General features: G+C 38.0%; 1 protein-coding gene across 3 annotated transcripts in view; it reads left to right on the top strand.

Annotated features, from left to right (window-relative positions):
• The window catches only part of TDRD3 (tudor domain containing 3), a 221,667-nt gene that overhangs the window by 104,320 nt on the left and 100,896 nt on the right, over positions 1 to 16,451 (top strand). For all 3 annotated transcript variants that reach the window (XM_066380800.1, XM_066380801.1, XM_066380802.1), the window contains exons 6-7: positions 8,906 to 8,977; positions 11,120 to 11,269. In XM_066380800.1, the coding sequence (XP_066236897.1) occupies positions 8,906 to 8,977; positions 11,120 to 11,269 (222 nt within the window). The remainder of the gene's footprint in view (positions 1 to 8,905; positions 8,978 to 11,119; positions 11,270 to 16,451) is intronic.

Raw genomic sequence — 16,451 nt, 5'->3', positions numbered from 1 at the left:
GTTTATGTGATGAATCATATTGATTGATTTATGAATATTGTACCAGCCTTACCTCACCAGAATAAATCCCACTTGATCATGGTGTATAATTTTTTTCATATATTGCTGGATCTGGTTTGCTAATATTTTGTTGAGGATTTTAGCATCTATATTCATCAGGGATATTGGCCTATAGTATTCTTTCTTTGTGTTGTCTTTGCCTGGTTTTAGAATCAGAATTATACTCACCTCATAAAAGGAGCTTGGAAGTCTTCGTTTCTCTTGAATTATTTGAAATAGCTTGAGAAGGATAGGAGTTAGTTCTTCTTTGAATATTTGGTAGAATTCACTTGTAAAGCCATCAGGCTCAGGAATTTTCTTTGATGGGAATTTTTTTGATAACTTTCGATCTAATTTGGTGCAATCAGTCTGTTTAAGTTTTCTGATTCTTCCACATTGATTTTTGGAAGATTGTCTGTTTCAAGGAATTTGTCCATTTCATCTAGGCTGTCTAGTTTTTTGGCATACAGTTCTTCATAGTATTTTCTTACAATATTTTGTATTTCTGTTGTATCAATTGTTATTTCTCCACTCTCATTTCTAATTTTATTTATTTGAGCCCTCTCTCTTTTTCCTGATGAGTCTAGTTAAAGGTTCATCGATCTTGTTTCCTTTTCAAAGAACCAGCTTCTGGTTTCATTGATCCTCTGTATTGTTTCTTTAGCCTCTATGTCATTTATTTCCACTCTGATCTTTATTATTTCCTTCCTTCTACTATCCCTGGGTTTTACTTGCTGTTCTTTTTCGAGTTCTTTTAGATGCAGGGTCAAGTTATGTATTTGAGCTTTTTCTAGCTTCTTCAGGTATGCCTGTAATTCTATGAGCTTCCCTCTCAGGAGTGCTTTTGCTGTGTCCCATAAATTTTGAGTTGATGTATGCTCATCATCATTCATTTCTAGGAATTTTTAAATTTCTTCTTTGATTTCATTGTTAACCCATTCATTATTTAATAACATGCTATTTAGTTTCCAAGTGTTTGAGTATTTTTCAGTTTTTCTGTTGTGGTTGATTTCTAGTTTCATGCCATTGTGATCAGAGAAAATGCTTGATATGATTTCAATCTTCTTAAATTTGTTGAGACCGCTTTTGTGCCCTAACATGTGGTCTATCCTGGAGAATGTACCATGAGCACTTGGAAAGAATGTATATTCTGCTTTAGGGTGAAAGGTTCTAAAGATATCTTTTAAATCGAATTGATCTAGTGTGTCCTTTAAGTCTGCTGTTTCTTTATTAATTTTCTTTCTTGAGGATCTACCTAGTGATGTTAGTGATGTATTGAAAACCCCTACTATTATAGTATTGCTGTTGATTTTGCCCTTTATATCCATCAAAGTCTGCTTTATCTATTTAGTTGCTCCTATTTGTGGTGTGTTGATATTGATAATGGTTATATCTTCCTGTTGGATTGCTCCCTTTATCATTAGGTAGTGTTCTTTTTTATCTCTTACTATACCCTTTGTTTTAAAGTCCATTTTGTTTGATATAGGTATTGCTACCCCAGCTTTCTTTTCATTTCCATTTGCATGAAATTTTTTTTTTTCATTCTTTTACCTTCAGCCTATATGCATCTTTTGTTTTAAGGTGTGTCTCTTGTAGACAGCATATGTAAGGGTCCTGTTTTCTTTTCCACGCAGCTACTGTGTGTCTTTTTATCGGATCATTTAATCCTTTTACATTTAAGGTTATTATTGATATGTAGGTATTTATTGCCATTTTGTTTTTTAAAGATGTATTTCTCTTTTGGTATATTCTTTTCCCTTTTTGATCTGTTTACAACAGGCTCCTTAGCATTTCTTGCAGCATTGGTTTGGTTGTAGTGAATTCCATGAGTTTTTTTTTTTTTTTCTGGAAAGCTTTTTATTTCTCCTTCAATTATAAACGATAGCCTTACTGGATAAAATAGTCTTGGTTGTAGGCTCTTTTTCTACATTACTTTGAATATATCTTGCCATTCCCTTCTGGCCTCAAGTGTTTTTGTTGAGAAGTTGGTTATCATACTTAATGGGGGCTTCTTTGTAGGTGGTAGCTTTTTTTTCTCTAGCAGCTTTTAATATTTTCTGTTTATCACTTAGCTTTGGTATTTTAATTATGATGTGTCTTGTAGATTTCTTTGGTTTCCTCTTTAATGGAGGTCTCTGTGCTTCTTGAACTTGTGAGACTATTTCCTGCCTCAATTTTTCAGCTATGATTTGATTGAACAGAGTTTTTATCCCTTGTTTTTTCTCTTCTTCTTCAGGACCCGCTATGATGTGGATGTTATTTCCATGCCTTCATTTATCTCGTCCTCTAACTTGCTGATTGGGTCCTCATTTTCATCTATCCTGCTTTTAATTCCTTCTGTTGTGGTCTTCAATTGTGATATTGTATTTGTCATTTCTGACTGATTCTTTTTTATTATTTTAATTTCCTTTTTTATATTTGCTGTCTCTTTATTTAGGTGTTCGTATTGACCATCTATTGTTGTTTTAAGCTCTTTGAACATCCTAATAATCATTATTTTAAACTCTGCATCCAGTAATTTGGTTATATCTGACTCATTCAGGTCCTTCTCTGGGGATATCCCTTGATTCATTTGGGTTGCTTTTCTCTGCCTGCCCATTTTGTCTGTGTATAAGAAGGGTTTGGCCACTGGAGTCCAATGGGTGTTGCCTCTGTGTTCCCTAAGTGTGGTTTGTCTGCCCGCCCGCAACCCCCTCTGCTTCTTCCTAAGGCGTTGGAGTATGGGTATTATTGGCGCAGGCCTGATGCGGCTGTAGGTGTGTTTTCCGCCTCTCCTCTATCGGAGAGGCTGTGTTCACATGGCGGGCAGTACAAGCCTCAGCTGGTCCTGGCCTTCACTCCACCTCCGCGGGTAGGGTTGCATGTCTCACACTCTCACACTGGCCACAAGCCTTGGCACCAAGTGCAGGGATGAGCACCTTTGCTCAGCTGCAGGTCTCCGCCTGGTCCTGGGCTTTTGCCCCACCCGTGTGGTCAGAGCCAGCTTGCGTGTCGGGCCACAAGCCTCGGCTCTGCAGGTCAGGCAAGGCTGCGTGCTGGCGCACCCTTGCTCAGAGGTGGATCTCCACCTGTTCCCGGGCTCCCGCCCTTCCCTGTAGGTGGGGTTGCAGGCGGTCCCTCAGCTGTGTCCACTTTCCTGTGTCCCTTCCACCCCTGCCGGGGTAGATTGAGCTCACGTGGGGCCTCAAGCATTTCTGGCCTGGCTTCTGCCCCTGCCGCCTCCTGCCCTCCAGCAAGCCCTCCGCAGTGTGGGTGGGGGCACTGCAGGTCAAACCCTAACGCTCCATACGGTAGTCCTGAAAGCTCCCTCCTTCTAAGCGGCTCTGCTCTGAGTGCAGCAGGAGAGCTTGTTTTGCTGGTGTCCTGCTTCCCTTTGCTGGTATTGCTGGTTACAGGGGAAATATTTTCTTCAGATTTGGGGAGTGACTCAGCCCAGGGGTTAAGGTGGCTGTCCCTCAAAGTGTTTCTCCCTGTGCCTTTTAGATTACACTCTCTTCCTGCTACTCCAGTCCTTTCCTTTCTACCCATCCCCCGGAGCCCTGGGTGGGTGGTTGTGAAAGAGGTTTTCTGCACAGTCCCTTTCAAAAGAATTTTGGGTCTGAGAAAACTGTTTCTTTCTCATAAACAGTATCCTGACTTGTTTTGCAGCTAAATAATGTGAATGTGCCTCTTCTAGGCTCTGGGGCTGCAGGCTGGGCTCTTTTCCTGGGGCCCAGTCCTTCCCCTCTCTGCTGAACTCTCTTTCCGCCACGCGAGTCTCTTTGGGCTGCCATTTGCTCCGGGGAGCTGGGTAACCCTCTCCGCATTTCTGCTTTTCCTACCAGTCTCAACATGGCTTCTTCAGTGTTCCTTGGTTGAAGAGTCCTCTTAGTTTAGTTTAAAGTTGGTTTTTCCAGATGATGGTTCTTAAAATTAAGTTGTAATCCACTTTGGTTCTGGGAGTTGGAAGTTGGTACATCAGCCTACTCCATCGCCATCTTGCTGCCCCCTACCTTTTGGGTTTTACAGATAATGCTATTATGATTATGGGTACATAAATATCTGTTCAAACTTCTGCTTTTAGTTCTTTTGGATAAATAGGAAGTAGAACTGAAAAATGAATATAATTATGGTTTTATACTTTTGAGTAACTACCATATTGTTTTCCAAAGTGACTATACCATTTTGCATTTTGCTTTGTGAATCAGCAGTTCACAGAGAATCTAAATTTTTTACATCCTCGTCAACCCTTGTTCTTTTGTGTTATTTTATTTTAATATTAACCATTCCTATAGGTATGAAGTGGAATCTTATTGTGATTCTGATTTGCATTTCTCTAATTCTTAGTGATATTTAGCATTTTTTTCATATGCTTATTTTTCATTTGCATATCTTCTTTGGAGAAATGTCTGTTTAAGTCTTTGGCCAGTTTTTTAATCGATTTGATTTCTGTTATGTGATTTCTCATTATATTGTGGATATCAATTCCTTCTCATATATAATTTACAAATATTTTTTTTACATTTCATGACTTACTTTTTTACTTGGTTGATAGTGTCTGTAAGGTATTTTCCTGCCTAGGAAGATAGAAGGGCGTAGCCACCAAATGTGGAATAGCAAAAGTTTTATTTAGTAGAATGCATCCCAGATGAGGTCCTCTGGTCCGCAAAATAGGCCAGAGAAGTTGTGCGGATTCTTTTGCTGGGGGGTAATTTATAGTGTCAGTAGGGTGGTTGAGTTGATACGACATGATGAAATTTCATTGGCTGACAGTCGTTCTTTTCCAAAGGGCTCCTGGGAAGTTTCTTTTGGTGGGCATGGGTGTGGGCGGTTCCAGCCAAAGTTTCTGGGCCTGGTTCCTCACATGACCTTCCCCCATTGACAACCGACCTCACATTTTAACCTTTTATGTTAGATAGGGGCACTGCTATTTATCTGGCTACTTCCTGCTGGTTAGGGGTGTCGTGGGGAAGGGAGGTCAGAAGATGGTGGTTCTGAGGGGAGTCGTGTATATGGGAATAGGATCATCTGTTTGATCGTGACTCGAGAAACCTCGTGGATGTGGCCCTGTAAGAATTTAAAGAAGAGGAGCAAATATGAGCAATATCCTGATAATTAGAAGAGGACCTAGGATAGGGGCAGTCCAGGTGAGGATGAGTGGCTTCCATCATGATTTAAGCAGATTGTAGGAGGAGAGATCCTTGTGTAGTTTCTCTTGTAGACGGTTGAAGACATTGAAGTATTCTTCCATCAGGCCAGTCTCATGGAACAGCATTGCTCCCTGCTTAACTCACTCTGTTGGTAGGTTCCCAGTGGGAGGGAGAGGAGCAACAGGAGAATCTGCAGGGCACAACATTTTGGTGAGCTGGAGACGGGTAGAGCCCAGTGGTTCTGACTGCCAGCAGTCCTGTATGGGGCAAGCTTGAGGTGAGAGACATGGTACCAAGGTGTTTGCCCTGGGAGCTTAGCTGCAGTAGGAGTAGTCAATATTACCATGTAGGGTCCCGTCCACCTGGGCTGTAGGGAGCCAGGCTGGAGCTCCCTCAGAAGAACCCTGTCTCCTGGCTGGAGGGGGACCACTGGGTGTGCTTCATCTGGACCCCTTATGGGAGGAAGGGTCTGGTCCATGTGTTCCCTGAGAAGGTGGTGGAGTAAAGACAGAAAGGGGTGGTAGGTGGCAAGAGGAGGGGGGTTTGGCTAAGAGAGCAAAATTGAGAATTCCGTGTCGAAAGAAGCCTATTAGATTGAGGAAAGAAGGAATCTGAAGGAGTGTGAAAAAGGGGATTTCGTCCAAACTGCATGGCAGGCGTGATGTGTGAAGGAGAAAAGAAGGGGTCCCATCCACTCCCATAACAGAGACTTGTGAGGGAACTAGAGGACCAGAGTGTGAAGGCAGAACAGAGAAGGTAGCCCCCATGTCCACAAGAAATGAGATGGACTTACCCACTCCTGTAGCATTACCCTGGGCTTGACGAGGGTGATGGGGGTCTTCGAGTTCGGGTCACGTCATTTGTGAGGCCTAGGAGTTCGAGCAATGGACCTGCCTGGCTGGCTTGGCCTCCCATTTGGGTGGCTTGTCCTCCATGTAGAGGTGCCAAGGAAGAACCTGTTGCCCAAAAGGGGCAATCGCTCTGCCAGTGACCGGGCTGCTTGCAGTTAGGGCAGGGCTTAGTGGGTGGCCTTGGGCAGGGGCACTGCCGGGCCCAGTGACTCTCCTTGCCGCATTTAAAGCAGGCTCTGTTGGGGTTCCTCTTTGCATCCTGGACTCGGGTCAGGCACCTCCTGTGCCTTGCCCCTGTTGATCTGCCGGCCTCAGGGCTGCCACAGGAGCCTGGGTTTGGAGTGTCACCTTTTGCTACATGCAGGCCTAGTGAGCAGCCTCGGCCTTTTTCTACTAGCCGCGACCATTAAAAACTTTAAATGCCATGTTCACAGGTCTTAGATAGGGGTTTAGGGGTTGAGAATAAGAGGGCGGGGCTCCTGGGGAGCCTGGCATCCAGATACAGCCAGAAATTCCAGAGCCAGAGGCAGGACAGGGCCAGGCCTTTCTGCAAGAAGACCAGGGCTGGGCCCTGGGGTCAGGAGCCCTGCAAAACTGTGTGAGAGCCAATGGCCAGTGGAGGAGGGCCTGATGGGGGGAGGGGCTTAAGAACACAGAGGAGAAGGGAGGGGCTCCTGGCCGGCAGGGGAGGTGGCTTCCTGGAGGGAAGAGACCCAAGCGGAAGAGGTCCTTAGAGGGACCAGAGAGGGGTCCTGAGAGAGGGGTGCCCCCAGGGGTTGGGCAGGAGGGGGAGAGAGTTGGGGGTCTGCAAAGGAGGAAAGATCAGGAGTGGAGGGTTTAGGTGAGGTTTCTTTGGCCAAAAAGGGCCTGCGCCATGTAGCAGGCGGCACAGAGATTAGGACAGGAGCGCAAATACTAGAAGCCCTGAATGTAAGGGATCTCCAACCATTTCCCAGTTTTTTGGCAATAGTTAAATTGGTGAGGGTGTTAAAATTAAAATTCCCTTCAGGAGGCCACCTGGTTCGATTATCCAGTGGGTATTGTGGCCCGGCCATATTGGAAAAGAAGATCAGTTTCTTCTTTTTTAGGGACGGAGAGATTCCAGATAAGGCACTCCAGGAGTGTTTTAGAGTCAGGTTTAGATTCCTGTGCCTCTGTGGCCACCCTCAGTCCTCGGAGTGATCAGAGATGAGAATTGGCATCCCACAACTCAAGTTCTGGTCACCGGAAGGTTATGTAGAGTTGGTGTGTCCGGGACGTCTCCACGGGCACAAACGCACTCAGAATGGATAAGAGATTCCTGACTCAGCTGTGATTATGGACAGGGAGTCTCGCGGAAAGAACTGAGGGGAGGCTGGAGGCAGGGGACTTACTGCACCTCATGCTGAAGTGGGTGGGAGTTTGGAGATCCTGTTCTTCCTCAGAAGGGAAGGAGAGAGGAACGGTCCCTTGCAGACTTCAAGCTCCTCCTGGGTTTCAGCACCAAATGTAAGGTATTTCCCCACCCAGGAAGAAAGAAAGGTATAGCCACCAAATGTGGAATAGCAAAAGCTTTATTTAGTAGAGTGCTTCCTGGATGAGGTCTGTGGTCCGTTAAATAGGCCAGAGAAGTTGCGTGGATTCTTCTGCTAAGGGGTAATTTATAGGGTCCGTAGGGTGGTCGGGTTGATACGACATGGTGTAATTTCATTGGCTGACAGACAGTTGTTCTTTTCCAAAGGGTTTCTGGGAAGTTTCTTTTGGCGGGTATGGGTGTGGGCAGTTCCAGCCCAAGTTCCTGGGCCTGGTTCCTCACGTGACCTTCTCCTATTGCCAACTGACCTCACAGTGTCCTTTGACGCATAAAAGTTTAAATTTATTTTATTTTAATTGAATTTATTAGGGTGATTGGTTAATAAAATTACATAGGTTTCTGGTATATAATTCTAGAACACATCATCTGTATATTGTATTGTGTGATCACCACCCCAAGTCAAGTCTTCTTTCATCACCATGTATCTCCCTTTACCTCCTTTCCCTCCCTCCCCTCCTCTTCAACCCCCTTCCCTCTTTTAATCATCTTACTCTTGTCTGTGTCTGTGAGGTTTTTTTTCTTTGTTTAATTTCTTCACCTTAATTTGAACGAAGGTCAATTTTATGGGTTTTTTTCCCTTGTTTCTTGTGATCCAAGAAATCATTATTAAATCCAATGTCATGACACTCCCCAACCCCTATTTTCTTCTAGAAATTTTTTTTACAGGTTTAGCTCTTAATTTAGGTCTTTGATCTATCTTGAGTTAATTTTTGTATGTGGTATAAGAACACATTTACCATTTTTTGTAATGATAATTATTAAAAATATACAAAAAGGTATTCCCATAAACTGTTTCTAGTCACAACACTTCTGAACTCTATTCCAAGAACTGTGGACAAAGACCAAATATATATTTCTTAATAAAATGCAATATAACAAGTATGTTGTTAATAGACTATATGTCTAAGAAAATTCATTCTAAAGGTAATTTCTAGGTAATATTTGTCTATCAGATTATAGTTTTAATATGCCTTAAAGTAAAATTTTTGTTACCGAAGTCTGTTATCTTTGAATTTTCCACTTGTTGAGGAAGTTTTTACTATGTTTTGTTCTTATAGGAGCAGCTTGGTACATAGTTTTGAAAACTGTTGTAATGAGTGTCTTGATTTGGGAAGATTAGGAGAGAACCTTTGCCTAATTATTAAAGTTAGAAGTAAAATATTTTACGTAGTTTGAAATCATTTTTAGTAAACATTATTCCTTTTTTTAAAAATAAGAATGTAATAAAAATGTAGATTTCCGGTGTAATATAAATGTTGTAAATATTATATTTGTATTTATAATTTCTATTTTTTGACTCACTTTTCTCACAGAGCTTGTCAAAACACAATAGAAGCAATATTGGAACTGAAGGTGGACCACCTCCTTTTGTGCCTTTTGGACAGGTAATGACTTGCATGTTGGCAGATGAATTTTAAACAGTAAAAATGTTTTTTATTAGTATTCCAACTGTGTTTAGTTGGTGCCAAACTATTCATTCAGAGGTCATGGAGTTATGTGGAAATATGTTCAGTAAAGCAATTTAACAATTGGGTTTTTTTACTGTAATTGTTGGTGCAAATGCTTTTCTCAAGAGCTGTTAACCCAACGATTAAAAAAATTAAGGGGCACACCTGAACAACTTATTACTGATTAAGATGAGATGGGGCATTTTTTTGAGAGAAATACAAAAGAAGATAAAAATATGCTATAATTTTTTTATTTTGTTCATTAAAAACAAAAAAGCAAGAGAGAAAATAAGTGTCAACAGAAAAATGAGGCAAAAAGTGCAACACAAGAGGCAGGAAGGGGAAATCACTGCGCTTTAGGAAAGTCTGCTGTCCCAGGCGTCTCTATCAAGACTCTTTTCATCTTCCCAATGCCTATCTTAGTCAAGGACTTAATTATTTTCATTTGGTATTTTCCTTTTCAACCACAGCAGCACTGATCCCTCACTGACATAAGCTAAAGGGTTTCTGTCTACTTCCTGTATTTCAACCCCTTTGCTCTCCTCAGCTGGTTGCCTTGTGTCTTATGTCTTCTTGGTTGTGCTCAGTGTCAAACTGTACTCAGAACAATCTCCATAAGCCTTCTCTGCTTCATCCCTGAAGAGTCTGAGAATCCTTGTTACAGCTTGGTCTTTGCCACACGATGCCACTAAAATTTATCTATCTATTGTTATTCTACCTTGCTTTTGCTCTCTCTATTTTTTTGAGAGTACTGGCTCAGATGAGAGCCCTGAAGATGAGTTAGGGACTCAACAGGTAGGAATGAGAGACCTATATATGTGTAACAACTTTTAAAAAATTTTCTTGTGAAAAAGATAGGTAGTTGATCAGAAGGTAAAATGGGTAGAATCAGATGGCATCGTCTTCAAAAACCTTTTTGTAAAGTCTACTCAAAATTAAATAAAAGCCATTCTTCATGTCTATTTTGAAAATATTTAGAAAATATGTCAATTTGTATTGTATTTTACAATAAGACACAGTCAAGATAAAAGGAGGCATGATGCCCTATGGTGTGACCTGTGTTAATGTTATTCTCATTCCTACTAGTGTAATAATCCAGAGAATGAAAACAGTGTAATAATTTATATTTGAAAATGATAAATATGTTTGTAAGAATTGCTTTTCCCTTAAACATTTTGGTGAGACTTCTTTCATTAATTGCTCAAAGACTTCTGATTTAATTATTTTCAAGAATCTAAAGTATGTTTTATGATTTTTTTGTTAAGAAGTATAATAAAAGTTATAGTTTCAATAATATTTGTTTATCAAGTTCATTCAAAAATTCTTTTCAACATATCTTAAACTTGTATGAGTTAAAGGTAGATAATGTTGGCTGTGTATTGGTATCAATAGGATATATTATAATATTAAAAATCTGTATTGGTATAACATTCATTTGAGAATATGGTTTTTTTACTAATGAATTGAGAAAAGGTTTATTTTATATGATTTTTACTGTTGTGATTGGAGGGAGAATAGAACTCAGAGATTATATTTAGGAAATGATGGCTCAGTTTATTTTATGAAACTAAAAGATCAAAAACTTTTTAGCTTGATTGAGAAAGGAAATGTTTTTAGCTTTTGGTTTATAAATTCAGAGACATCATTTTATATGTTAAAATAACTGTACAACTTAACCCTTATAAGGATATTGTGACATAGTGTGTGAATCAAGTTCTTACTAAAAAACTGAATTTACTTTTTTTTTGTGCAATAATCTAGAATGTTTGAAATTTATTTGAAGTCATCTTAAATGAAACTTAGATCTCCTGGTTCAATGTATGTTTTAAATATGGGCTCTGTTTAAGTGGACTACATTTTTGTGAAGCTTTTCATTTTATTTACACTTATTTAAAAGTTACTTTAATCAGTTTTCTACCTTTATTTTTAAATCTATGAGTCTATGAGAAAAAATTGTATTTTTATGGGCTCTCGGCTGTTGTGATATAAACCTTTTTTGAAGGAGTAATATTTTATTATGTAAACCGTGAATCTCTTTGGGAACTACTGAAGTGATTGATTTTTATTTATCATTACCAGAAGTGTATATCTCATGTCCAAACGGATAGCAGAGAACTTGATCGAAGGAAGACATTGCAAGTTACAATGCCTGTGAAACCCACAAATGATAATGATGAATTTGAAAAGCAAAGAACTGCTGCTATTGCAGAAGTTGCAAAAAGCAAAGAAGTAAGACACTAAATTATAATAAATTTTTTCTTATTTCTTGTCATTACATTCTATTTAGATTACTTACTATTGTCTTTTCACATATATTAACTAATTCCACGAACATTTGATGTTATCCTTGTATTAATAGAAAATATCCTGGTACCATATGGACTCTGAAGATTACACATTTTTTTCTTATGTTCTTTTTCCAAATCCTCTTGACAATTCCAGGGAGTTATTCTTGCTTGCAAACCACCCTTCTTTTCTTCCTCTTCCTTTTCTGCTTCTAACAGTGTAATAGCTGAACCCAATTCTTTTTTATTTCGGCAAAGGGTTTTATTTCATTATTAGTTGGGCTTGATGATACTTTTTGAGGATCATTTTCCCCTCAGCAACTTCTCAGAATGCAGGTAAAAATCAGAGGATAAACCAGTGGCTCAGGATGAACATTTCTGTTAGTTTTTATTTTTCAACTTAATATACAGTAAAAATATTTTTTCCTTTGGATTATATGTGTCTTTGTGTACATGCACATATATTTCTCATTTACTATTAATAGCCAAATATTGTTAAAAATATTTTTAATTTTTTATTTGAAATATGTTTGGTCTGATTATTTATTCTTAGACTTTGATAAAAAAAAATTAATTCCTGAATTGGTGAGATTGAAAGTTTTTTTGTTTTCTGTCATCAGTCTAATATAGATGCCAAGAGCCAAACTACGGAATCAGGCAATCTGGGAGCATATCCTGCTGACAACCTTGGATAGTTACTTAGATGTTGTAACCTATTTTTCTCTATATGTGAAAAAGAGATAATGATAATAATGGTACCTACTTCATATGGTTTTGGTGAGAATTAAAATTGATAATCTTTAAAACATGCAGAACACTACATAGCATATACCATGATATTCTTTTGCTAAAATGTTCTTGATAAACTTTATTGGTATTCTTTAGTATTTTCTGTAGTCTAAGGCACATTTTAAAAACATTTTAATACTTCTGAAATTAATGCATTTTAGAGAGTTGATACGAAATATATTTCTCTTTCCCCCAAAGCTTTTAAAATTATGCTGCTTCAGAAGAGGATATTGGCGGTATATCAATGTCTTAATGACTATAGGAAAATTGTTCATTTGATTTACACTTTTCTCAAACAAACTTTTCTCCCAAAATTTTGATTGATGTGGTTAATGCTATCTACTTACTGGACTGTAGTTAACGTACTGTAATATATTTCACTTTTTAAAATTATATTGATCATATATTTTCCATAAATATGTGTTATGTGGAGTCATAATTTTCTGAAGCAGACTTAAAACTTCTCAATTTATATTAGAGAGATGATGGAGGCTTAAAAGTTTCCCAAGGTTACCCAGTGACAATTCTAGGACTAAATCTATGTGTATTACAATAGAAGATTTTAGCTATATCTATGTATCTCTATAATCAATAAGTATACACACATTTCTAATCTTTCTGAACATCAGAATCACATAGCAGTATAATTGTTGTGAAAAGATATTTTATGATCTCTCATTAAAACCTTTATTGATTAAGAAATACTTAAAAAAAATAAAACCTATGTGGATTTGGTGAAATCTACTACAGATGGCCAAGTGATGATTTTCATTCTTTTTTTTTTTCTTTTAATCCTTCATTCAGCAAATATATTTGGAGAACTTATTATATGCTAGGAAGTATTTATTTATTTATTTTTCTATGAAACTCATACTTTATTATCTATTACTTCTTGTAACCATTATTGTAGTTTTGATTTGCATTGTACTAATGATTAGTGCTGTTGATCTATGCACATCTTTCCATGTGCATATTCACACATGAAATATTGGTACAGTAGATATTGTATATCTTTGGAGAAATGTCTTTTCAAGTCCTTTGTTCATTTTTGACTTTTTTTTGTTGTTGTTGTTGAACCAGAGCAGTTCCTTATGTACCATTTCATTTTTTTTGAAATATAATTTGTGAATATTTTCTCCCATTCCATGGGTTGTCTTTGTATTCTGTTGATAGTGTCCTTTGGTGTACAGAGATTTTAATTTTAATGTAGTAGTTTATTTATTTTTTCTTCTGTTGGCTTGTGCTTTTGGTGTCATATCTAAGAAATTATTGTAAAATCCCAAGTCATGAAACTTTTTCTCTGTGTTTCTTTTAAGAATTTTAGATTTTATATTACAGTCTTTGATTTTGTGTTTATTTTGTATATGGAGTAAGAATTCAAATTCATTCATTTTTTTTCTTTAAACAATTAAATTTAACAGGGTGACATTGGTAAACCAGAGTACATAGATTTAGAGAAAACACCTCCACATCATTTGGACAGTCAATAATGCTGTATACCAGGGGTCCCCAAACCACGGCCCACGGGCCGCATGCGGCCCCCTGAAGCCATTTATCCAGACCCCACTGCGCTTCTGGAAGGGGCACCTCTTTCACTGGTGGTCAGTGAGAGGAGCACTGTATGAGGCAGCGCTGCAAAACGCGGCATCGCTCACGTACAGTACTACTTCCGGTGACGTGGGATGCACGCGTCACGGCTCCGGAAGCGCGTCATATCACTTGTTACGGCTAGCAGTGACAAATATGGAACCGGACATTGACCATCTCATTAGCCAAAAGCAGGCCCATAGTTCCCATTGAAATAGTGGTCAATTTGTTGATTTAAATTTACTTGTTCTTTATTTTAAATATTGTATTTGTTCCCATTTTGTTTTTATACTTTAAAATAAGATATGTGCAGTGTGCATAGGGATTTGTTCATAGTTTTTTTATAGTCCGGCCCTCCAATGGTCTGAGGGACAGTGAACTGGCCCCCTGTGTAAAAAGTTTGGGGACCCCTGCTGTATACCAATCACTCAAAGTCAAATCATCCTCTGTCATCCTATATTTTGTTTCTTTAAGCACCTCCTCTTCTCTTTTCTCCTTCTCCTCCCTTCCCTTCCCCCTGGTAACCACTGCACTTTTATCTATGTCAGTGAGTCTCAATTTTATGTCCCACCAATGTATGGAATCATACAGTTCTTAGCTTTTTCTGATTTACTTATATCATTCAGTGTGTTATCAAGGTCTATCCATGTTGTCGTAAATGATAACTGTGTCATCATATCTAATGGCTGAGTAGTATTCCATTGTATATTTATACCACATCTTCTTTATCCAATCTCTATCGAAGGGCATTTCGGCTGTTTCCATGTCTTGGCCACCATGAACAATGCTGAGATGAACATGGGGGTGCATGTGTCATTACATACCCATGTTTTCAAGTTTTGGGTATATATACCCAATAGAGGGATTGCTGGGTCATATGGTAGTTCTATTCTTAATTTTTTGAGGAACCACCATATTTTCTTCCATTTCTTTAAAAAATGACATTGGAATTTTGATGGGAATTTTATTAAATTTGTATATTGCTTTGAGTAATATGGCCATTTTAACTATATTTATTCTTCCTATCCATGAACAAGGAATATTTTTTCATTTCATTGTGTCTTTTTCAATTTCCTTTAACAATGCTTTGTAGTTTTCATTATATAGGTCCTTCACATTCTTTGTTATGTTTATTCCTAGGTATTTTATTTGTTTTGTTGCAACTGTAAAAGGGATTATTTTTTAGTTCTTTTTCTGAAGTTTCATTGTTGGCATATAAGAAAGCAATAGACTTCTTTATATTAATTTTGTATCCTACAACCTTACTGTTATTGTTTCTAATAGTCTTTTTGTGGAGTCTTCAGGGTTTTCTATATACAGGATCATGTCATCTGCAAAAAGTGAAGCCTTTACTTCTTCTTTCTCAATACGAATGCCTTTTATTTCTTTCTCTTATCTGATTGTGCTGGCTAGAACTTCCGGCACTATGTTGAATAGGAGTGGAGAGTGTGGGCAGCCTTGTCTTGTTCCTGATTTTAGAGCAGGGGTCGGGAATCTATGGCTCGCAAACCAGATGTGGCTGTTTTGATAGCTGCATCTGACTCACAGACAAATCTTTAATAAAAAAATAATGTTAAAAATATTAAATATTCTCATGTATTACAGTCCATTCCTTTCCTATCGCTCATGTTATGGTTGCAATGTCTGGAGCCAGTCACAGCTGTCCTCCGGGACAACACCAAATTTTTATTGGATAATGCATAACGTACACGAGTCGTATGGTTCTCATAGAAATTACATTTTAAAATATGTGACGTTTATGTCTCTCTCAACCAAAAAATTTCCTGACCCCTGTTTTAGAGGAAAAATTTTTATTTTACCATCTAATATGATGTTAGCTGATGGTTTGTCATAAATAGTCTTAATTATGTTGAGGTATTTTCCTTCTATACCTATTTTGTCGAATGTTTTAAACATAAAATGACATTGTATTTTATCTCATGCCTGTTCTGCATCTATTGATAGGATCATATGGTTTTTGTTCTTTGTTTTATTGATACGGTGTATCACATTAATCATTTTATGTATGTTGAACCATCCTTGTGATTCTGAGATGAATGCCACTTGATCATGATGAATTATTTTTTTAAAGTTTTGTTGTATTTGATTTGTTAGTATTTTGTTTAGGATTTTTGCATCTGTATTCATTAGAGATATTGTTCTGCAGTTTTCTTTTTTTTGTGTTGTCCTTGCCAGGTATTGGTATGAGGATTATATTGGCCTCATACAATGTGTTTGGAAGTATTGCTTCTTCTTCAATTTTTTGGAAGACTTTGAGAAGGATAAGAACCAAATCTCCTTCAAATATTTAGTAAGATTCACTAGTATAGCCATCTGGCCCCGGACTTTTATTTTTGGGGAGGTTTTTGATAGTTTTTTCTATTTTCTCCCTGCTTATGGGTCTGTTTTGGCTATCTACTTCTTCATGTTTCAGTCTAGGAAGATTGTGTTCTTCTAGGAGTTTATCGATTTCTTCTAGATTGTTGCATTTGGTGGCATATAGGTTTTCATAGTATTCTGCAATAATTCTTTGTGTATCTATGGTATCTGTGGTAATTTCTCCTCTTTTATTTTGGATTTTGTTTATATGAGTCCTTTCTCATTTTTCCTTAGTGATTCTTGCCAGAAGTATGTCAATTTTGTTGATCTTTTCAAAGAACCAGCTATTTGTTGTATTAATATTTTTCTATAGTTTTTTGTTCTCTTTTTTTTTTTTTTTTTTATGTCCCCAGCCACCGGTGCCCAGAGCA

The sequence above is a fragment of the Saccopteryx leptura genome, chromosome 4 (genome assembly GCF_036850995.1).
Source record: "Saccopteryx leptura isolate mSacLep1 chromosome 4, mSacLep1_pri_phased_curated, whole genome shotgun sequence".
Lineage (NCBI taxonomy): Eukaryota > Metazoa > Chordata > Mammalia > Chiroptera > Emballonuridae > Saccopteryx > Saccopteryx leptura.
The sequence above is the reverse complement of the archived record's forward strand: the minus strand, read 5'-3'. Positions and strand labels throughout refer to the sequence as shown.